Here is a 22,546-nt window from a genome sequence, read left to right on the forward strand (position 1 = left end):
GGGGGGGGGGGTTCTTTTAGTTACTGTACACTGGACCTCATTAGTTAGGACAGCAGAGTGAGAATAAAGTATTTACACAAATGAAACCTTGTTAAAGCATACCCCAGTGAGCATTAGCTTTGGTCATTCACATTTCTGCCACAAGTTCAGGAATATACATTTTCTTCCATTTATTGCTACAACTAGGTACTAGGCTTTTATTTGTTTTTAAGTCTATGTTACATAACTTGGGTTTAGGCAAGGCAATGAAAAAAAACTGTGATTGCCTTGACAGTTTCTGTTGGTCTTCTGTTCAATGTGTTTTGTATGGGTGTGCTTGTCAGCAGGTGCCCATATTTGTTGTATCCCTGTGTGGCTGGTTGTTGTAGGATAATCAGTTCAGTAAACAGACGGTCTCTTATTCACCTGCAAGTTAGTGTGTGCTCGAGTTTGTACAACTAGATGTGCTTATGAGGCAGTATGGGTGTCTGAGTATGCCTATTTATATGAACCATTTTACATTAGCCAGTGATCAAGTGCGCCCTAAACGCATACAGTTTCCACAGCATCCCTTTCATACAGTGAACAATGATGATAGCTATTAACTAGAAGCTTATCTCCCTGTCCTCTCCCGATGGAGCCTGGAGCACGGAGAGGTTACTTTGCATTTATCACTGTCATTAAGACAGGAGCTGCGCTCACAGGCCCAATAATCAAATGAGCCATGAATATTCATTGCAGCCCAGGCTGGCCCCAGGCCACGCTGGAGATTGTACAGCGCTCTGTTGAATTAGAGGATTGCTGTGTTCTCTGCTTTCTGCAATCACTCTACCCTGACTGCTGCACCGGGGGGAGAGGGGGTGTGTGTGAACAAAGTGTTTATTGAGCTATCTATTTCTTTTCACTGAGCGCTTACTTGAAGCTAGAAAGCATTGTGCTGCTGCGTATGCACATTTTTAGTTTTCCACTGTTGGACAAATGCATATACTGTACAGCAAAACCACACATTAGATTCTCTGTGGAGGCTGAGAGTGAGGCTGGAGGGGAGGATATCTGCTTTATATATCCCAGACTACTTTGGATCAGAGTTGAAAATGAAAATGCAGAGCACTTCATCTTTTAGCAGACTGATGGGCACTGTTTGGCTAAATAAATGTCCCGGAAAGTTACAGTCTGGTCTGCTTGGAGGCTGCTCCTGTCCTTGAGAAGAGAGGGCAAATGATGTCAGCTGGGAACAAATAGCACTATGATGTCAGCGACGGCCAGGCTGGGCTTGGATTTCCAGACCTGCCTGATATCACCTCTCCGTGATTAGCTGAAGCAGCCTGGCGGAATCAATTCCTCCAGCAGAGTGTGAGCTCTGGGATTAATGAGGGCCTGAGAGCTAGGGATGATTGAAGAGTGGGGGGGGGGGGAAATCATCCACAGGGTAATCTACATCATTCCTGGGAGACCGGGGCCGCCAATGCATTTAAGGAATGCAAATAAAAATGTTTTAAAAATTCCTCATATTTGTTTAAATCAGGGGTTTATTTGTGCCGGATCGCTCCACACCCAGTACCTTTTTGTCTGACAGGCAAAATTAGCAAAAAAAGAAAAATTATTATACATACAATCATCAATCAATCAATCTATTTTATATAGTGCCTTTCATAGTGGACCACCATCACAAAGCGTTTTACAAGATAGTGAGGATCAATGAAAAATGATTTCCTGTTCTGTGAATTTAATGACAGAGTGTACAACTGTAACAATATAGCGTTCTTTACAATAGTCTCGTCGCTCCTGTTCATCAGGTTAGTTGCCCCGCCACTGGTATTGTTCAATGAGGGGCAAAAACCAGATACCCATGCAGAAGAGAGCTTGAAGCATATGAGAGTTACTGAAAACCAAGATCAGTATATTAGGTCTAGAAACAGAAATGCTATCCCTCTTCCTTAAGAATCAGTTTGTTAAAAAAAATAAACTCCTGACTATAATGGCTTTAAAATCAGTCTAAAACTAAATTTTATGATAACCTTCTGCACACCACACATAGAGTTAAAACACATATGTGTTTTGCTCCAAACAAAAACGCTTTCTAGATTTTTACAGCCGTGTTTGTGTGCAAGAGCTGCAGGAAGGAAACAGCTCTGTCGGTGAGTGTCTGAGCAAGCGAGCGAGCGAGAGACAGAGAGAGGAAGACCTTGCTTACACAGGGCCAGTCCCCTGGCAGGGTCCGACATTGTGTGACAGGAGAAGCACAGGCCTCTGCGTTCAGCTGGCAGTCCCACAGGGAGCGGGGAGGGGGGCTCTGCTGTTATCTCTGCCATGCACAAAGGCAGCGTGCTGTGTCGGCGAAAAAACTTTATAAGGGGGGCTTTTGCTCTTTCATGCAAAAGAAAAACAAAAATCAAGGCTATTCATTCGCCACTCTTGTTCTATAAATATCACGCTTTGGTAGAGTCAGGTTTTTGGACTACTGGATATGGTTCTGATATCAAAGAGCATGTTACTGCTCTTGGCGTCAACACTGGATCTCTGGGTGCACAATACAAATTCATTTTATGGGATCATCAAAGCATAGCTTTACATCTCGTTGTCAAAACGAAACCCAGTTCCTCACCTTCACTCTCTCCTGCCCTGCTCCTCTGCTGCTGAAGCTCCAGGTCCACCAGCTCACTCAGTAGCGCTATCCCATGGCTCCCTGAGCAGGGGTGAAAGCCTGAGGTCTGTGGTTGGTTGGCGATGAGGGGTGTAGGAGGAATATGTCCCTCTGCACTGAGGCTGGCTGCGATCAACAGGTCCAGGCCGGTGTTGGAGCCCGGTAACCAGCCTGCCACCATGGTCAGGTCCGTCCAGTCTCCTGAGGTATTGTGGGTAAGAGAGTCACCCTGTGGTGATGGGCTGTCCCAGGTATCCCTGGGGGCTTCGTTAGGGGCTTCGATGGGGGTATTCCTCCCCAACTCTAAGGCTGTGGTGTCAGCTACCGCCTCAGGGGAGGATGGGGTAGCCCCGGCAGGTATGAGGTCCTGGTAAACCTTGCCGCCTTCTCCTTCCAACGGCCCATCCCTTCCCTCCTCGTCCTTCTCCTCTTCATCCCTTCTTACCTCCACAGATTCCATCACTTGCACGCATTCTGAAGAGGAGCCTTCCACCTCAGTTTGCCCCACAGAAGGGGAAGCGGGGGGAGTTGCTGAAGGGGCATGGAGTTCAGAGATCCCCCCCTCTATTCCGGGGCGGGGGAACAGTCCACTGGACTCCAGCTCTGGGGAGGCACAGCAGCCCTCAACCGCTCCCCCTACCACCCCGCCTCCGGGTTCTACTGTCCCAGGGCCCGACTCCTCCTCCTGCACCAACGTCCTCAAGGAGGCATTGCCCTCCTCACACGTAGGCTCCTCCCCCAAGGGGAGTGGCCTTGGAGCAGGCTCGGCTGGCTCTGTCTGCACGGCTTGCATGTCGGCCGGTTCGGCCAATCGTATGTCCTGAGGAGAGGGGCCGCTGCTGTAACCCATAGTGACGGCCGAGTAGGTGTATCCAGGTGGCAGGTCTAACAAAAAGAAAGAAAAAAAAACAGTAAAAGGAAAGTTTGGATTGTTGAAATAAATGCTTTATTATATATATCATTATAAAGCAAAATCAATACATATAGAGCCACAAGCCCACTTCCTATGCTACAGCGGGTGTTGGATTTCACATACAAGTGCAAACCAGCAGGGTTATGGGATGAGAGGTCACGTCTGCTCTGTTTCCACAGCGGCTTACACTAAAGAATATAGTATATTAAGGACAGGCAGGCAGACAAACAGATAAGCTTGCATAGATAGACAGATAGATTGGTTGTACTGATAGATTTATAACAGGGAAATAAAATAAACTCTAGACATTGAGTTTTAAAAGGGAAAGTTAACCTTGTAAAGCAGGAAGGTCGTGGCCCAGCATATGTGTGTGTGTGTGTGTGTGTGTGTGTGTGTGTGAGAGAGAATGTGTTGAGCAATCCAGTGTGTACATGTGTGTGGATATTGATGACACTGCTCTCCTGGAGTGCGATTACAGAGCCCGGGAGGACGGCAGCTCTAAAGGTCCTGCTGGCCCCCTCACTCCACTTTCCCTCCTCTTTCAGGCGTGTTATTGATGGGATCCATCCGCCCCCTTGACAACACCGCTAGATGAATGTGCATCCTTCCACTGGCTCCTGCTCAAGGACCCCTGAAGGATAAGGAGGCCCTGTCTGCAATCTCACTGACCCCCGCCATCCTCCCCTCTCTGACTGTCCCAACAACCCCCTCTCCTCTCTCCTCAAATATACTTCAACTTGGGGGCAGATCATTTGGAAGAGGACGATACAAAATGATTATTATTATTATTTTTACTTGGTAGGTATTTAATTTAATAGACAGTACAGATTGCACTAATTTCAAGAATTCTTCGGGATGTTATGCTCATGACAGTCAAATTAAGCCTTGTCCTTAACATGTCCTTAATATGGTGATAGGACCTGCAATATATATGTTTAACAATTTATACTGTAGTATTCAACATTGCAATATTTAATAGCATTTGAAATTAAAATCACTTTTTAAAATAAGCCCCACTCCAAACAACAGCTGAATGTTACTGCTCACCTATGTGTGTCAACTTAATGGTTCCTGATTTTGGGAAAGCACAACTAACTGGGCAAGAACATTCAAGAGTTTCTTTTAAATAAGGGCTAAGATTCATTAAGGAACCCCCTGGACCCTGTACTTTGTAACCCTGCCCCCTCCCGCCCTACATTTCTCGCTCTCTACCAGTGAGAAGACAAGAGCTTTTCAAGATCTAACCTTGAGAAGTATGACAAGACATTCTTGTTTTCAATATTCACTTTGTTTTCAGATGAAACAATAGATCTGGGTGCTGAGAGACGAGATCCACTCCTTTAAAAGAAGTGAAAGCAACATTGGCTCATTTTAATCCTCTTTGACTTCTCGCCCCCTATGTGTAAAACTCCCTCTTCGACACACCAGTATTAGAAGAACCTCCTGCAGTTCAATATATTCTTTGACTGCTAACAACTGAGCAATCTCTTACACCACCCACTGTTTTCCTAATTAAACATTCACATTACCATACACAACAAAGACCTATTTATAGCACTCAGTATTAAGGTACAGCGTGGCCAGTCCTGGAGAGCAGAGAATGGAGAGTTTAGTGCTCATCACTACAGGTGCAAGGTGACAGAGAGATTGTCCTGAAATTGCTCTCCATTAACTGCCATGGCAGGCATTGTAATTATATTGGAGGGGGGGGGTCTTAATTTGATTACGCTATATCACTGTCATATCACCGTTATGTCACTGTCACAGTGTAAACATAAGTGGCTTAGCAGTTGAAGCATTGGACTGCAGCTGTGCGCACCTGATGAACATGTATGATATGTTAAGTTTGTGTCTTAAAGATATATTGGTCAACTGATAAGACAATATTACAGATAGATAAAACTATAGGAAAGTCAATTAGACACATATTTGGCTTCTTCAGTATAATGGGTTGAGCTTTTGGTGTTGATGTTTAAAGCCCCTTTGGCAGCCAAATATTAGCAGCTCCCGTTGATCTGGGGAGTGTTCGTAGAGCATCATATAGAATAGATCTAACAAGAGCATCTCCTTACCTGGCTCTAGGGATTGTGGGTAGTCCTGAGGTGGCTGCCCCTCCCCTCTCTTGTCCTGTTGCTCCGCCCCCTTGTTGGTGTGCGAGGGGGCAGGGCTGAGGGCAGGGGAGCAGGGGGCAGTGGCCGGGCTGGGCGCAGGGCAGGGAGTGCAGGGCGTGCTCTTGGGGTGGGGCCGCAGGGAGGGAGAGCGGGAGCAGGGGGACAGCCTGGCTGCACAGCCCGTTGGGGGCGGCACGCTCTTGGCGGGGGTGTAGGAGAACGGCTTGGTGCTCTTCAGGGTCCTCTGTGTGAGGAGATCCTCCAGCTCCATCGGGGGGTTCTCTGGCTTCCTCTGGGGTTGCAGGGAGGAGGCAGAGAGAGATGAGAATGTGAACTGAACATGGTAATGTTATATAGGGGTGCCAGGCCAGCAGACCTGGGCATTTGTTTGAAAAATAAAAGTGATATAGTATGTTTCTGTATTTGAACTGGTGATTACTACTTGATTAATAGCATTGAAAACACTTTTATATGGCTACCCTCTAAACTACCCACACCTCTAAATTAAAACGCACAGCTTCTCATTTTGCTTTGAGCTTAAAATGGGGTTTGTTTTGTATTTCACACTTCTCAGAACGAACGTGAAAAATATACTTCCCTTCAGCATGGAAACACAGCATTTTCAATCCCCTGGCATGACGACTACAAACTGAAACGACTTCTCACAGTTATTCTTCACTTTCTTTAAACCTCAACAAAGAGACAGAGCCTTTTCTAGGAATCAAACTAATACCCTTCTAAGAACCAACAAGCACCGTTCACACTCACCCCCGCCCACAGAGCCTTTTCTAGGAACTTAAAGAACTTTTAATATTCCCCCGAAGTGACTTTTCTCAGAATTGCTATGCAAATATTGGGAAAGATAAAAAAAAAAAAAAAAAAACTAAAACAAAACAGTAATCTAAAAATTGGGGAGGGAGAAGAATTAAAACATATGGAAAAAATCACCAGCCACTGAAGTACGGAGTGACCCAAGAGGAATCTCAATGAGTTTCTGAGCTGGTTAATCCTAATGTTCTCAGAGGGACAGGACCGATGACAGAATGCACAGTGGTTTTAGAGAAACCAGTATGTTGTGGTGTGGTGGAGAGGGACACACAGGGGTATCAGAAATAGGGGTTAGTTAAAATGTGTGCCATTAACCACACTGTAATTACGCACAGAAACAACACTGTAAATACGCAGCTGCGCGTGTAACTAGAGTGTGATTACAAAAGGTTATAGCAACTTTTTATAAACTTTCAGCTTGGAATTACACATGTTGTTACACAGCAACTCTGCAAACATAATTGCAAGGTAGTAACAGCAAATTATTGTAAAGTGCAACCCTTTGAAGGCAACACTGCTACATGTAAGAGTCAGTAACTGAAGCAGTCAGTGCAAGTACATGCAGTCTTGGAAGTAACACGGTGGACACTGTGTTTCAAGTGTATTTTACGTGGTACCTCTTACCAGTTGGGATCTCGATTTCAGGGGAGAGGTGCAGTTACCTGTAAGTGGGAGTGTCTTTGCTGCATCTCCAGGGCTTGAGCTGCTCTCTGCTGCTGCTGCTGCTGCTGTTGGTGTTGGTGGTGCTGATGTTGCTGGTGCTGCTGTAGCGCGTACAGCTCCTGTTGCCGTAGAAACTGGGATCGTGAGTACATGCTGGGCAGCTGTGCGGGGTGCTGCATGTGCGAGCCGGGGCCCCGCGCGCCGTACATCGGGGGCCACAGAGAGGGCTGTTCCATCACGTCTGCAGAGACAGGCAGGGTACTCAGACACACAGCACAGGGCCCAGCCCCTATTCATCTACCCAGCCGAAAGAACATACTGTATCATTTTCCACACATAATGGGATCTAGACAGCATCCTGTCTAGATACCACTGGCCTTTAACTCTACACTAATGGGTCTGGAGCTCTCCCCCATCACTAAGTTTACAAAAGAGTTGACCACCCACATGTGTGTAAATAAAGACATAAAAATGACTACAGCTTTGTGAATAGGAGCTCAGGTGTAATGCCGAACGGAAACTGCTGATTGTGTTTGCTTGTGCTCATTGTTCTCGCTGAACACTGGACTACAATACATAATGAACTAAAACCCCTCATACTGTTTTAGTGGTCCCACAGGATGGACTGTTTGTTAACACAACTGCATTAACACCACTGCAGAATATTCCCCCTACTCCCACACAGAGCTGGGCCAGGGCATGTAGGCAGGCAGAGAGCCCCGTTCCCACGTTTGATAAATCTCAGTTCATGGCTGCGACAATGGCAGGCTAGTGGGAGCGATAGGTTAGCAGCAGCTGAATCATTTAATAAAACATTTTGTAACCTTGGAATTCAGCCCACGGTTTTTCAGCAAGGCACTTCTATAACATTTATCAATGTGTATGTAAATCCCCTCCTCTACCCCCTCCCCCCCTATTCCCCTGTGCAGCGCCAGGGACTTTTGTTCTAAAAGATTACCCTGACTGGGCTAATGTTTCCCAGGGGGAAGGTTCTGTGGATGCACTTCCTTTTTGTCCTGGAACTCCAACAGAGCAAGGAAGGAAATGTGCCACTAAAAAGCAGCAAAACTGATTACATTTAACAGGCAGGCTGCTAAACAAGGGGGGGGGCGAGCGGACTGCAGATCAAATATCACAGGATTTGATCTGGGGCACACATTTCAGAGTAAATAACAAATGGGAAGGGGGAATACCAAATACCACCACTTACATGTTTAAAAACCTGTTGCTCGTTGGTTTCCATCGTGATCGGATAGTAAGAGATCAGTTGGCAGATCTCGTTTCTACAGATCGCTTGCAATGTACTATTGCTAGATCAGATCGCAGAGGGTTAGAATTTCCAAACGCTTTCAAAATGACATCATGCCTTTATTTCCCAGCACTTTGATTTACAGTCTTTTATTACAGAATACAGGCGCTGGGAAATCTTTCTGCTGTTAACTGCCTGCAAATCTAAAATGTATTTGAAGGTTTACTTTACCCGTAATATCAAGCAACCCCTGAGTGGGGTACCTCAACTACACAACCAAATCAGAAAAACATGAACTACATTCGTGATAGATATACATCAGCACCAAAACCCTATTACGCTTCTTATTAGTTTCTTATACACAAAACTATACCAACGATTTATAACACAAATGCATACTTCTCAGGTGAACTCATTTCTATGTTCATATGTTTACCGTTAGTAGGCAGATGATGAACATTAAACAGTAAAAATTGTAGTAATAATAATAATAATAATAAACAACAACAACAACAACAACAAAACACCATGGAGATCCTGCTGGACGGAATGGCTGCTGCCAATGTTGTACAGAATTAGCAGAGATTTAGTGAAATCCGCAAATAGAGTCAAACTGAAGTCTTAATGGGTCTGGGGTATGTTACAATGAGCTAAACAGTGGCTTATCTCAATAACACTGCCATTGAAATCCATTAAAAATGTTTAGTAAGAGGTGTTAGTTATCGAAGAGTCCATTTTAAATGCTTTCCGTGATGGTTGTATAAAGTCCCAGTTTAGAACAATTATAAAGCAGTGTACTGTACCGAGGTGGTGCGTGGCAGGGTGTGCAGGCGGCTCGCTGGGTAGCACGACCAGCTGGGCAGGGGGGTCCTGAGGCAGAGGCAGCACAGGCTGCAGGGGGCTGGGCATCGCCGCCGAGAAGCCAGGGGGTAGATTCTGGTGGAGAGCCGCGTGGCTGAGCCCTGCAGACAGACAGGGGGCTCCATTTAGCTGTTTTTTTTTTTTTAAAACATTTTTAAAGCGTTTCAAGAAAATATAAAATAAAGCAACAAGAATAGCAAATGTGGACCAGTTTACATTAGCATGTCACCGAGGAAGATTCAAACTAAAAATGGCAAGATTTTGGGTAAGAGTTTAAATGACGTGTTTCTAATTACTGTGTATTTACTTAGTAGTTACTTGGTAAATACACGTGTACTTACACATAATTACAATGTTATTATACAGTGTTACAATGAACTATTACTGAGTAGTTATTACTAAAATTCTACTTTAGTCGAATTGTAGTTTAATAGGTTTTATTTAATTGCACCCGAAGCAACCTGACTTTTTTGTATGATAATTCAAGGCTTTCTTGAGCAATAACAGATCGTTACTGAAGTACTCACCGTAGGAATGACCGGTCATCCACAAGGAGGGACTTCCTGTCCGTGGCATCCAGTGGTGATGGGCTGGGTGGGCGTGTGCCGCAGGGTCAGCTCCTAATTGGCTGGCCTGCAGAGAAGTTCCGCCTGGCACCATGAGGTGGGGGGTAAGGTCGCCATGGCAACTGCTGGAAGGATGGATTCGGGCAAATTCTACCCGCTCCTTGCTCTCCCTGATTTAAAAAATGATTAAAAGTTACCAGTTTTAGACTCTAGTTAGATAGCATACCTATTTATCTGACTGCCATGGTTGCAGTAACAATGGCAAAATTAAAACTAAATTGAGATGCTAACTTGACTCCTGTGTATATAATTAAATGTTAAAAGTAGGTATCTTACTCCTTTGTTTAAAACCAACATTATTCAAGCCCTGAAATTACAAGCTTGTGGGAGTGATGTAGGAGCAATGAGGGCGTGAACGGTGATGCAAGATAGAAAACAGATACACAGGAGAACAGGATAGACATACTGGTATGTAGATGATCATAGAAAGGTGGGCACATGACACAAGATTAATCATATTGCAGCTGCACACAGAGATATTGTATAAAAGTGGCCACCTTGGGAAGAATATCTAGATGGACAAACAGCAAGACAAGTACTGGGAATACAGAGAGGATTATATACACTGCACTCCACCAGCTAGGAGGCACTAGTGGAATCTGATCAGGCAGTCTCAAGACAGACAGACAGACAAAAAGAATGGCTGACCTGATGAAGAGTTCTCTGTCCCGATCCAGGCAGGATAGTCCCAGCTGATCCTCACAGAGCCTCTTTCTCTCCTCCTCTCCCTCAGCATCCAGAGGGAACACTGAGCGCGGGACTCCTGCACACAGAAACACAGTGAGAGCTGAGCACAGACGCACTCAGTGCTGTGAGCTCTCTATTACAGGTGAACACTGCGCGTGGAACTCCTGCACACAGACAAGTGATTACGGCAAAGCAAGGTGTAATTAACTATTTTAACCCCTCCCTACAAAGGTTTACTACCAGTGCATGCCAACCCTGCAATGCAGTACAGAAATATTTTAAAAATACGTACTTGTTCATTACAGTGATGGAAATAAGACTCATATTATTGCATAGTAGTTTTACCCATTCCAAGTTTTACTGCAAGTGTGATTAGCCACAGTGCATAGGTAACAAGTATAGGTGTGTATTAAACTCATAGCGAAACCAGGAATGGATCAAAGTGCTATGCAATGGGAGTATAGCGATGTACAAGAAAACAGCAACTTTAGTCGTAAAATACAAGTTCCTTACCTTTCATGGCAGGCAGCACCCTGCCCTGCCGGCTGTGCCCGGGATGCCCGTCAGGTGGGTGGCTCTGTGGCTCTCTCTGCCTGGCAACAGCCACTGCAATGCCCACGGGGGGCTGTCTCACCTCTCCCTCGCCGTGGGGTCCGTCACCCACCTCTCTGCCCCGGCCCCCACTGCAGTCCTGCCGCTCCGAATCGTGGGGAGGGCCCTTCCTCGGGGGCAGAGGCTGCTTGGCATCCTGCAGGGCACAGCTGGTGCTGCTGCTGTTGCTGGGGGTCTTGAGGCTGCCCAGGCCTCCAAACGGGCTCTTCTGGGCAAGCAAGAGGGGCTGCTGCTGGCTGCTGTACTTTAGAAGGCTCTTCATAGCTGAGCTCTCCCCTTGAGAGGCTCGTGTCTCCTGCTGGCTGGAGCTATGGGGGGGCATCCCTTGTTCCTGCTGCTGATTTTGATTTTGTTGACTCTGCTGTCTACTGCCGCTGCTGAAAGGATCCAGGTAGTTCTTCCTCTGCTCTTCCTCAACCTGGATCTGCTGCCCCCTCACTGCCCAGTGGGGCAAGAGTTGCTGCCCGCTGTTTCCATACCCGAGGGATGCCAGCTCCAGCTTCCTCTTCATCTCCTGCCCGCTGTTGCCTAGGTCGCTCCCTGCTTCCGGACCAGGCCTGTGCTGCTGGTGTCTGATGCGAGCCACCTTCTGCCCACCCCGCTCTAACGTGCAACCGCTCCCGTTAGCACGGCCCTGATGTTGACCTCCTTTACTGGACGAGGTCAGCCCTTCGGATGATTGAGGAGTAGGGGCAGGACCTGAGTGGGAACAGTCCTGGAAGGGAGGGGTGCTGATGTAAGGGCCGGTTTTCCCCGAGTGGCCTCCCTTCGCCCCCTGAGGGAGGGAGGGTCTGAACAGGTCCATGTCAGCACTGTTGATGCACTCGAGACTACGGGATCGCGCACTTTGATTCTGTTGTTGTTGCTGTAAGTGGTGATGGTGACTTTGAAGCCAATCGGGAGCCTTATCTGCCTTCACGTAGGGCTGCTGCTGTTGCTTTCTCTGGCAGCTGCTCGGAGGCGCCCCGTTATTATGTCCATTGTTTTTCTCCAGTGTCCTATCCTTGGCACTGCCCCCAACCCGACAATCAGGGTTGCCCAACTGGAAAGGCCCGCTGTTCTTGTCCCCAAAGTGTCCGACGGAAGGCACAAAGGTGGGCCCAGTGACTTTCAGCTCACGCCCAGCAGTGCCCCCTTTGTCCTGGGAGGAGGGGGTGGTAAGAGGGGGCGGAAGCGGCGGACAGTAGAAGTCAGGGTGGTGCGGGTGGTGGTGGTGGTGACGGTGAGGGTGAGCGGTGTGTAGCTGGAGACAGGGGAATCCACCTGCCCCTCCTGCCCCCGCTGCGGAGCTCATGGACAGGGGAGGGGGGACAGAGTAGGAGTGGTGGAGCATCTGCCGGCTCTCCAAGCAGTCCTGGGGGTGCCCACTTAACCGCATCTCACCGCTACTGCTGTTACTGTTTCCGGTACTATTGCCATTCTTGGCACAGCGGCTATTGCTGCCTCCTCCAACGTGCCTGGTCTGGGCACCCCCACCCCCACAGCTTAACACGGCACTCTTAGTGTTGGTGTTGCCACCAGATTCTCCATTCAGCATCTTGGCTTTCACCAGGCAGGCACTGAGGTGCTTCCCCCTGCCCAGCGAGTCCGCTTTGCAGTGGCCGCTCTCAGGAGGCAGGTTCACTTTGTGTCGCTCCAGTGCTCTGTTGCTTTCCTCTTCCAGCGAGGCTTGCTGCTGCTGCTGCTGTTGGTGATGATGATGTTGGTGATGCTGTTGCTGCTGTTGTTGATGCAGCCTTTCTTTAGCCTCTTGTTTACTGGCCCTCTCTTTCTCTTTCGAGCCCAGCGCCACCCCCCTCTCGCCCCCTTCCTTCAGGCTCTTGTGCAGGCCGCCCCCTCCCCCACCCGAGTCCCGCTCGCGGCTACAGGAACCCAGAGGGTGCCCAGGCGCTGCCCGCGAGATAGCCGGGAATCCGTGATTGGCTGAGAGCAGCGTTGGCTGGGAGGGGAGGCTTCTCAGGTAGAAGTTATCTGAGAGGGGGAAAAACAACAAAACATTTAGCACTGAATTCATTTTAATTCAGCTTATTAAATGGCTACTAATTAAGTGACCTTCCTATTCCAGAACTCTTTAGCAACTTAGCAAACAGAATGTTAATTGTACAGAGCAGGCCAGGCTAGCAGGACCTGGGCTCCAGCAGACGGGGTAACACATTGGCTGGAATGGTCTATTATAACGTGAGTTACTGGAGGGGGTAAACTCACCTTTCTGTGTGTCATAGAAATGGTGCTGCCCGTACAGGACGCTGCTGTTGCTGTGGTGATCCAAGTGGCTCATGGGAAGGAAGGTGGAGGCCAGACTGCCTGAAAAGCGGGGATACCCCGGGGCTGCAGAGAGAGAGAGAGAGAGAGAGAGAGAGAGAGAGAGAGAGAGAGAGAGAGAGAGAGAGAGAGAGAGAGAGATGGGATATTAGTGGAAGCTCAATGGCCTCAGAGAGGACGGTGGCATTGCACAGCTTCCAAGAAGTGCAAAAAAAAGGCAATGTTTGAGATTGTAGAATGTAGACCCCTGTGCCCAGGTAAATCAGTCCAGAGTAATTACTAATAGATGTCTAGACTGATATACATACGTGAGTGGGTTTGGATTGCTTTCTGGCTTTTGGTGGTGGTGGGGGGGGGGGTCTATTGTTAATGTGTTTATATGAAAGGGGGTCGTTGCTCTCAGACAGCAGCAAGTGGCTTATCGTCTGTGGAGTGTCTTGACTGTCCCCTTTAATTAGCTGTTGTTAAAAGTTTAACTAGTCCCGCTAAAGTAAACACAAGTCTATAAACTGCAGACTCCAGATGCCAGCTTCCCACACGGAACGTAGAGTAGGAGGGTCCCACCCCCTTATCCACTCCCTTGCAAGGACATGGCCAGGGCACACATCTGTTCCTGCTATCTCTGCTACACCTTAAACCGTCAAGGCTCTTAAAAGAGCAATTACTGCTTTTTTTATTAGATCCACTTGGCCGCTGTGTCCTGCTTTTCTGTTATTTCCGATGGGGATCGCTTTGACAACTCAAGCGAGGCCCTTCCGTTCCCCTGATGAAACGCTAAAACAGCTCAACTCCAGTGAAGAAAGCATTTCAAACTGGGAGTGGATCGTGCTGCAATTAGTCGGGTTCAGTTTAATATATTCTGTGTTCCCATGCATCTGGGATGTCAAGTTTCCGATTATGCACCACATAGTTCTTTTAAAAACCATTGTAGCTCGTTTCTGATCGTTCTGCCTTCGAAACAAGTGTGAAACCACCAGGACCTTTTGATCAAGGAAGTTACTGTCTATATGCTAATCTGCACTGTCCTCCACATACCGTATTCCTCCACATACGGTATTAGGACAGTATCAGGGTCTCGCTTCACAGGCCTTTTTACTTTATTTGATTGCTTAGTTCTTTGAGATGGCTTAGCCATGAAAGGCGCTATATAAAAACAATGCAATTGACTTGGGAGCTGCTGGAAAGTAAGTCAGAGATGAAGACACCTGCAAGTTACCAACTTGAGGATCTGTCCCCGGAACTGACATCAGCAGCTGCAAGGGATCGCAGAAGCACAGCGGCTCCCCCCTCCCCCCAAACCAATTAATTTAAATGACAACAATTAGACAAAGGGTACATGACAATCTAAAAGCAATCAGCATCTAATGATGTGTAATAAAAACCAGCCAAGCTCTCCTAGTAGAAACGGCAACCAATTATCGCTGCTCGGGAAAGGCACCCTGACTCCATCTACAGGACTCCTGGGTTCCAGTATTTCAAGGTTAAAGAAGCCGTTTCAGATACGAAATATCTGAAAGGTTCCCACTGGATCTGCAGCAGTAACAGCAAGGGGAAGATCACTTGGCACTCTGCTAAACCAGAACTGCTATTTTAAAAAAGTCACATTGGCCCGTAACGTACAATAAATTCTGTGCTCAGCTGAATATTACTAGCATACCCCTATGGCGTTTGGTTTAGTCTGTCATATTGTTCATTTTACTGAAGAAGCAGAACCCTGATGAAAGAAAAACAGACCTTAATTCAAACTAAAATGAATAAATTGGAGACATTCTTTTAAAATATGCCCTGTTAATTCTTAATATATTTATATATTTAATATATTTATACTGTAGCTTTAACACAAGACAGCCAATTAAATACACAGTATAATGAACTTAGTGCAGGGGAACTGAGAGCCAAAACATTCAATACAGGGAACTTAGAACTGTACGGGTGCAGTGTGTCACGTCTGCAGGACAGGGGAGTCTGTACCCCAACCATCCACCCAAATCTATTCAACTAAACAAGGGCAGTGACCAAGCCTCCCCTTCCAGTCAGGATCTTGCCATATCTACAAACAAGAGAAAAAGCATTCACTGGCTGAAATCCGAGCAAGGCCAGCCTGTTTTGCCAGCCAAGGCCTTACGGACAAAAAACAGGAAAAAAAAATAAAATAAATAAAGTCCTTTTTTGTTCTCGGGCCAGGGGCATTCCTTCTGAAAATGGTATCTGAGACCCAACCCTCAACCACCCCACTTTCAACACAATTAGCATATAAGAGACACCTGGGGAAAAGGCTGCAGTGAACACTTTCTGCACTGGAACTGTGCACAGGGAGTAGTGGATAGTTTTAACTGGACCGGGGATCTGCAATCTAGCAAATTCAATAGATTATTGTACAGAATACAGTATAAAGAACTCGCTGCTGGGGATCTGAGAGCCAGCAAATTATATACAGCATAGAGAACTCAGTACTGAGGACCTGAGACCCAGCGAATTCTATACAGTATAATCTCAGGACTCTATGGGTCAAGAGATGAGTGATCCTGGGTTAACACACCCTTCTCTGAAGCTGGTCTACAAACTTCAACACACCGGGTTTATAAAATTGGAAGCTAGAGTACAGTACGGGAAAAAAAAGTAGTGGGACTCGCTGCCTGCCGTCTTTTCCATTTCCAGCGTGTGTGTGTGTGTGCGTGTTTCAGTTTTATTACCTTTTTTTCTTCCTCTCCTTCCAAAGTAAAATTAATGGCAGCTGGTTTCCGACATGAAGAGAAATTGTGGTTAATGAATCTTTCTGCTCATTTTCTCCCCCTGCTACCCTTCCTTTAGAATTAATGTTTTTCTTAAACTGACTTCCACTAGTGCCCCCCCTCTCCTCCCCAACAGTCCCCTTGAGGGAAACTAAGCTGTTAGACATTACGGCTGCCTTAATATCCACCTGTCAGGAGCGCGGCTTTTATACAGAGCCACTGTACCCAGCACTGCTATGCAAAAGGCAGAACCGGATGGGAGGGTGGGGGCAGGGGTTAATAAATGCATTCTCTGGAAACCACCCCCATACCCTGGGGGTAATTATGAATTCTCTGCATGTGTAAATCACTTTAACTTTAGAAAATATATTTTAAAAACAATGCTCAGGTACAAAATTAAACCACCAGGCTATGCCATGCACTAAGCAAAAAGCATATAGAAAATAACAACATAAAACAAATACGTTTTGTAAAAGGAGATCAAAAAGAAACATTTGAAATATTACATTGTAGTTACAACTTGAGATCAGTAGCTGGAGGCTACAGCAACAAAAAAACAAAAAAAAAATGAAAACAATATTCTGATCACTGAACCATTTGAAGTCTATGCAATATGGGAGAGTGAAGAATCAGCTCCAATTAGTGGGAACCCAGAGGTGAAAGGTCAGAGCCCTGTGTGCCTCCCTGCCCCCCGCCTTCATGCATCTGCAGCGGGGCAAAGCTGCACCCCCCCCACCCACGCAGATTGGCTGCGTCCTCCAAAAGGGAACACTTGAGCATCGCACAGACGGAAGGGAGGAGCGAACATCACAGCACTCCGACTTCAACAAGCACCTACAAACCAGAGAGTCAGATCTGCTAACTGAGAGAGAGCGAGCAAGTGAGAGCGACATGCAAAGAGGGAGAGAGAGTCAGTGGGAGAGAAATCCTGGTATAATACAGAGCGTTACATTCTACCACCTGATTCGAAAAGCAGGAATAGATGCACCGATCCGAGTTCGCTTTGCGTTACAGCTTATAATGTCCTGTACAAACTCAGGCAACACCTGTTTTACTTGACATGCCTATAAAGTCCTTTTGAGTGGAACTGTATTGAGAGGAAAGGAAGGGAGAGAGAGAGTGCAGGAGAGAGAATAAACCCTTTCAGTCAGTTCAGCTTACTGAGATAGTGAGAGAAAAGACAGAGGCAAAGGCAGAGGCAGAGACGGGTGGGGGTGGGGAAGAGAGACAGGGCTGGTTCATATCACCGCGAGTGTTAGCTGCTAATGCTGGATCGATGCCAATTGGCAGCTGGCGTGTCGGGGCTTCCTTCTGAGATTTCTTTTATTTTCTTTGAAGAGTGGGGGGGGGGGGTTGAAAGGGGTTGGGCGTGTGTCAGCCTCCTTATTGACCAGCGGCCCATCACAATCGCAGAGCTGAAATAGCCAGGGAGGAAAGCAGGGGGGGGTCTGCAAGCCCAGCTATTAACTCTCACCATTGTCAGCTTCGACACAGAATCCAGCTTCGCAGCGGAAACATCACAAGGTAAGCCCCGGCTAACAGAAGAGTCTGGAGTCTCCATTTCAGTTAGGAAGGAAATTCTACCCGGAAGGTGGCTGGAAGCCCTTCTTCTAATGGCTCTAAAATGGCCAAATGTTAAAGCTGAAGCCAGGTACATAACGGGTAACTTGATCACTACACCATTGACAAGTACACCCTGTACAGTACATGCACACTTTACAAAGCAATTGGATACTGTACAGAAAAGCTCTAATTAATTCCTATTTTAAACATGCTGAGTCTCCTTGGTGGAAATATCACCGTCAACTATAGAAGAACTAGTATATAACTTCAGTATTTTTACAACAACACATAACAAATGTGGCTCTACCACATTTTATCAATAGCTACAGCAGATCAATAACTATCAACTATACCTAATACAATCCTCAATGAAGTAGGATTATTTTGATTTTTTTTTTTGTGCTAACCGGCACAGAAAATCATACTGGGGAGTGGGGTTTGGGGACATCTCTTTTTCAGGATTGTCTCTGATTTGATATGTGTTTAACTAAGACATGAATGACAGGGGTTCTGATAGCAGAGCCTCATAAGTGATGAGATACATGTGCATGTGCGTGTGCGTATTTGCGTGTGTGTCTGTGCCAGTGCTCAATGCTGTTCCATACTGCTCACTGTGAGACGAGGCCCCTCTAAGTGCCGGTGTGCCAGGACCACTCTCACAGAGAACATGAAGCAGGCGTTCAGTGCATTGGACTGCAACGATAGCTCTTGTCAACACCCAGGGTTGGGGGACTAGGGGGCAGATCAGACACAGATCAGGAGCTCACCAGCATGATCACCCTGCAGCTTAACTATGAGAGCTCCACTCTCAGCTTGACAGCACTGTCACCCTGTGTCTCAAATCAAGGGCACAATAATCAGAGTCTATAGTCACACCATGCTGCACTGCATTGTGGAACCCCGAGCCCTGAAGTCATGGGAAATGTAAGGAATGTATTAATTATGCTGGTTTTAATTGGCTTTCACAGCAGGTGGTAATGTGGTACATTGTCTACCTTGTTTTGCTTCCTAAAAATATATAGGACAGAAATGTTGAAGGTAGTTAATTAGTGATGGGTGCTTTCTCAGTATAGTACGTGGGTCTACTAAAAAAATAAATAAATAAATAAATAAAAATGTGGCCAAACCAAAATTCTGAGAATTAGGTGAATCACTTTCTCAATATTCTTAATATTGCAAAATCAAGGTCATGTCATAGAACAGAATCAAATTGTCGAAAAAAAAAAAAAAAAAAAAAAAAAAAAAAAAAAAAGACATGTTACAAAAAAATATTTGGCAAAGCAAACAATTGTGCAAAGCAGAATTAAAGTTTCACCTTACACACACACACACACACACACACACACAGTCACGGAGATTGGGTAATAACACTACAGTAAGAGCCCTCACAGATGTACCACCTCCGGATGCTCAGTTACACCACAAGAGCGCGGTCGTTATCTGAAGACACTGTCTGTCGCCTCCCAGGGCTTGGGGGGGCTCTCTCTACCCGGGCGACGGTGTCAGTTGGCTGGGCAGGAAGTGAGCCGTTGTCAGTCGGTTTAACCAGCGCGGGTCACATGGGTTTGTCTGCGGTGTGTGGGCAGCCAGCACCTCTCCGTCTGGAGGTGCCGATCAGAAACCATCCGAGAGTCCAACAGCACATCGCAGGGGAACAGCACCCTGAGGCTTCCTGCTGCCGCACTACCGTAGCCCAACAGAAGGGGGCAGCGATTTTAATCAACTACAAAACAAAATGTTTTTAATGCATTGAGGGAAAAAAAAAAAAAAAAAAAAAAAAAAAAAATCTTAATTGTAGATTTTATTATTATTATATTCTTTGTGCGAGGTCTGCCGGCAAGACATGCTTTACAAAGGGTTAGCTAGAATTAAAGACTCCACGCCTCCCACCGCCTTCATAGTGGAGGAGCCCTGTCTGCCCGGACTGGTCTCCTTCACCACTCTGCCCGGGCACGGACATTCAGGGGGACATTTCCATTTCAAAGGCTGTTTCACAACTCCGTTTCACAGCTGGAATGTAGGTCAGGTAAGGAATAGTACCAGTGGGACATCAACAGTAGCCTGAAGTGGGTGATTTGGGTAAACTGCATTGCCCATTTCGCTAACATGCTTTTTATGCAAATTACAAAACAATTTGCAATAATATTCAAGAACAATTTGGACATGTTGCTAATAAATGTGCTTCACTTGACTATGCACTGAACCATCAAAATGCAATTAAAAGTGTTATACACACATTATTATTATTATTATTATTATTATTATTATTATTGCAGTATTATTAGTAGCAGCCACCTGCTGCATGAATGTATATAAAACATGAGATTTCTTCCATCTGTATAATAATTTGTTTGTTTACACCAGAAAATAGAAACACCACTATCCCTGTTCTTGGAGGATAATTTTTATATGAATCTCTCCCTTTCTCTCTGCCCCTACCTTATTTAACCGTGAGCCATCCTCTCTCCCTGCGAGTGACATACTGTACTATACTGTAACTCTCTCTCTAGGCAACCCCATTCTACTGGAACTCTACTTGTGTTTCAGATTCGTTTAGTCATTGAGTTACAGTGGCGCTGGATGCCAACAGCAAAGCCCAAATCCACAGCCTGCCAACAACAATTATTGTTCTCTGTGGCAGCTGCCAACAGCTCTGGAGGAGACGGAGACTGCTTAACCCACGCTATGCCAAAACTCCCCCCCACGCTTCAGGAGGAACCAGAACCTATTTACACACACACACACACACACACACACACACAGAAACCCAGTGCCCGGTCCCACCCCGACCAGAACAAGCCAGCCTGGAACCAGTAAGCACTGCTCCAAAAACAACCTGCTTTGCAAAATCAAGGACTGCAGGCAGTTTATCAGCTGTCTGTATTCAACAAAAACAGTCACAATAAACTGAAAATGAGCCCCAAGACTTAACACCCTCATCTCTCAGTGAAGGTTACTCAGTATAGGAGACCATCTCCCTGTGATCGGCTCCCCTTTGAAAGCAATGTTAGCCAATCTGAACAGCCCTCTCTAGTAGCAATTACTCTAACTCACATCCATTCATTGAAACATACATAGCCAACATATCCAATAATCCAAAAAGCAGATACAAATTCTGCATTTATTGGCGCTAAAAGCAAGCAATGGTCTGAGGGATGTCAGGTGCATTTCAATGATGCTCCTTCAAAATAAAGACAGATTTCAGCAGTACTTGGTTTGCTTAGGCAGCACTGCACGCTTGGAAAGCACTCTAGAAATACTGTGCAGTGTTTAGACTAGAGCCGCTACAGGAGGTCTGCAAGTGAGCCACACCCTAAATGATTGAAGCCTGGCTGGCAACTCTTGTGACATATTAAAAGAAACAACAATTGTGCAAGCATTAAAAATTGACGCCACAAGATGATAAAAAGAGCCAAAGTGTTTAAAACACTGCTGCTTTTATCTCATTCTGATTGGGCTAATCTGTCCTAAAAATACATTGGTGAACCCTGACCCCTGGCAACTTTGAACCTTTGGTCAACAGCAGGGAAATAATAATAATATGACCGGAAAAGCAAGCTATTTCAAAAACATAAAACAGTTTATAACAAGAAAAGTGTACCATGCCAGTCAGGTTGGAGTGCGAGAAAGTGATACAGTAAGATAGATTGACTCGGGCTCCTTACCTTCGTGAGAGTGGGAGAACCAGATCTGCGAGGCCCCGGAGTGTGGCCCCCCGTGGAAGGGGGGCTCTGAGGGGGAGGAGGGGGGCCCCCGGGAGGGGTGAGGGGGGTGCGAGGGGGGTGAGCCCAGGCTGCTGGCCAGAAAAGTGCCCATGAAGGAGGCAGACGAGTTCCCCATCAATCCGCTTCCTGCTGAGAGACAACAGGAGAGGTCGTTAGACACCTGGATTGAAAGCATGACTTTACTAATGCAGTCCCTGGACCTAGGCTTATGACAAGGGAGAGTAAGACAGACTGGCTGAAACTGCAAAGCTTGTGTGTGTGGAGTGTTTGATCCTACAGTTTGGTGTAACTGCAGTTAAAACCACAAGAACCACATTACTGCAAATAAATTGTGACAGTTTCTATGCATTCCACCTGTTAAAACCCAAAGTGCAAGTTAAACTTACCAAGGTTTAACATGCTCAACCCTGATAGGTTACATGAACCTGCCCAAATACCACAGCCACAACGAACCAGAGACAAGACGGCAGAGATGTGCCCATAAGGTAGCAGTGAGTGAGTGAGCGAGCGAGCGATTCTCTCAGCGACATACTAGGATGCTCACATTCAGTAAAACTAAAGGAGAGGTACAGCACAGGAACCCCCCTCTCCTGCCCTCCACAGTGGAGTTTCCTGGGTGGGATTTACAGGACTAGAACATACAAGCACAAACACTACGACCGGTGGGTTTAAAATAAAATACACGCAAGAAACGATTTAAATAGTATCAACAAAATGTAATTCCCATGATTGTGGCTCCTCTTGCTTCTCTCACACTCCACTGAAAAGACAGCCGAGCACCCACACCCACCTTCTGTACCATGTCACACAAGGAACTACAGTACTGCAGTTACAATATAGTTACTATACCTGCCTAACACCCTTGTTTTCATTAATTATTTTAATTGCTTTTCATTAGGGAGGGGGGAGCCTGGTGCAGCTGGCAATATCCATTCATGAGTTTCCCAGTGCAGACAGCCTCCCTCTGGGGCTCTCAACTCATACAGTACATTCGAGATACACAGAGGAGACATGAAACACACTCTCTCCTCTCCTACTCTGCACTGGCAAGCTGAACTGATCCGAACCAGACTGCCTCCCTCCTCTGCCCT

The 22,546-nt window shown here is 46.3% G+C and overlaps 1 protein-coding gene across 2 annotated transcripts; it reads right to left on the reverse strand.

Annotated features, from left to right (window-relative positions):
- Positions 1-2,142: 2,142 nt before the first annotated feature.
- On the reverse strand, positions 2,143-21,584 carry LOC121307613 (BAH and coiled-coil domain-containing protein 1-like). 2 transcript variants are annotated; one of them, XM_041239828.1, is made up of 9 exons: positions 21,396-21,584; positions 13,379-13,501; positions 11,075-13,144; positions 10,523-10,637; positions 9,776-9,984; positions 9,191-9,349; positions 7,138-7,379; positions 5,609-5,939; positions 2,143-3,508 (listed from the first exon to the last, which is right to left on the reverse strand). In XM_041239828.1, exons 1-9 carry the CDS (start codon positions 21,568-21,570, stop codon positions 2,535-2,537), a joined length of 4,398 nt encoding a protein of 1,465 aa, XP_041095762.1. In that variant the 5' UTR covers positions 21,571-21,584; the 3' UTR covers positions 2,143-2,534. The 2 variants fall into 2 exon arrangements, with proteins under 2 accessions (XP_041095762.1, XP_041095763.1); XM_041239829.1 differs by lacking the exon at positions 2,143-3,508 and adding an exon at positions 4,793-4,874.
- Positions 21,585-22,546: the final 962 nt, after the last annotated feature.

The sequence above is a fragment of the Polyodon spathula genome, chromosome 57, assembly GCF_017654505.1.
Source record: "Polyodon spathula isolate WHYD16114869_AA chromosome 57, ASM1765450v1, whole genome shotgun sequence".
Lineage (NCBI taxonomy): Eukaryota > Metazoa > Chordata > Actinopteri > Acipenseriformes > Polyodontidae > Polyodon > Polyodon spathula.

Excerpts from the sequence above, each read along its gene's own strand:
- LOC121307613 (XM_041239828.1), bottom strand. The coding sequence starts at position 21,570 with ATGGGGAACTCGTCTGCCTCCTTCATGGGCACTTTTCTGGCCAGCAGC. Across the intron at positions 9,350-9,775 it reads GATGACCGGTCATTCCTACG|GGCTCAGCCACGCGGCTCTC; the intron begins GTGAGTACTTCA and ends GTCTGTCTGCAG. Across the intron at positions 3,509-5,608 it reads CCCACAATCCCTAGAGCCAG|ACCTGCCACCTGGATACACC; the intron begins GTAAGGAGATGC and ends TCTTTTTGTTAG.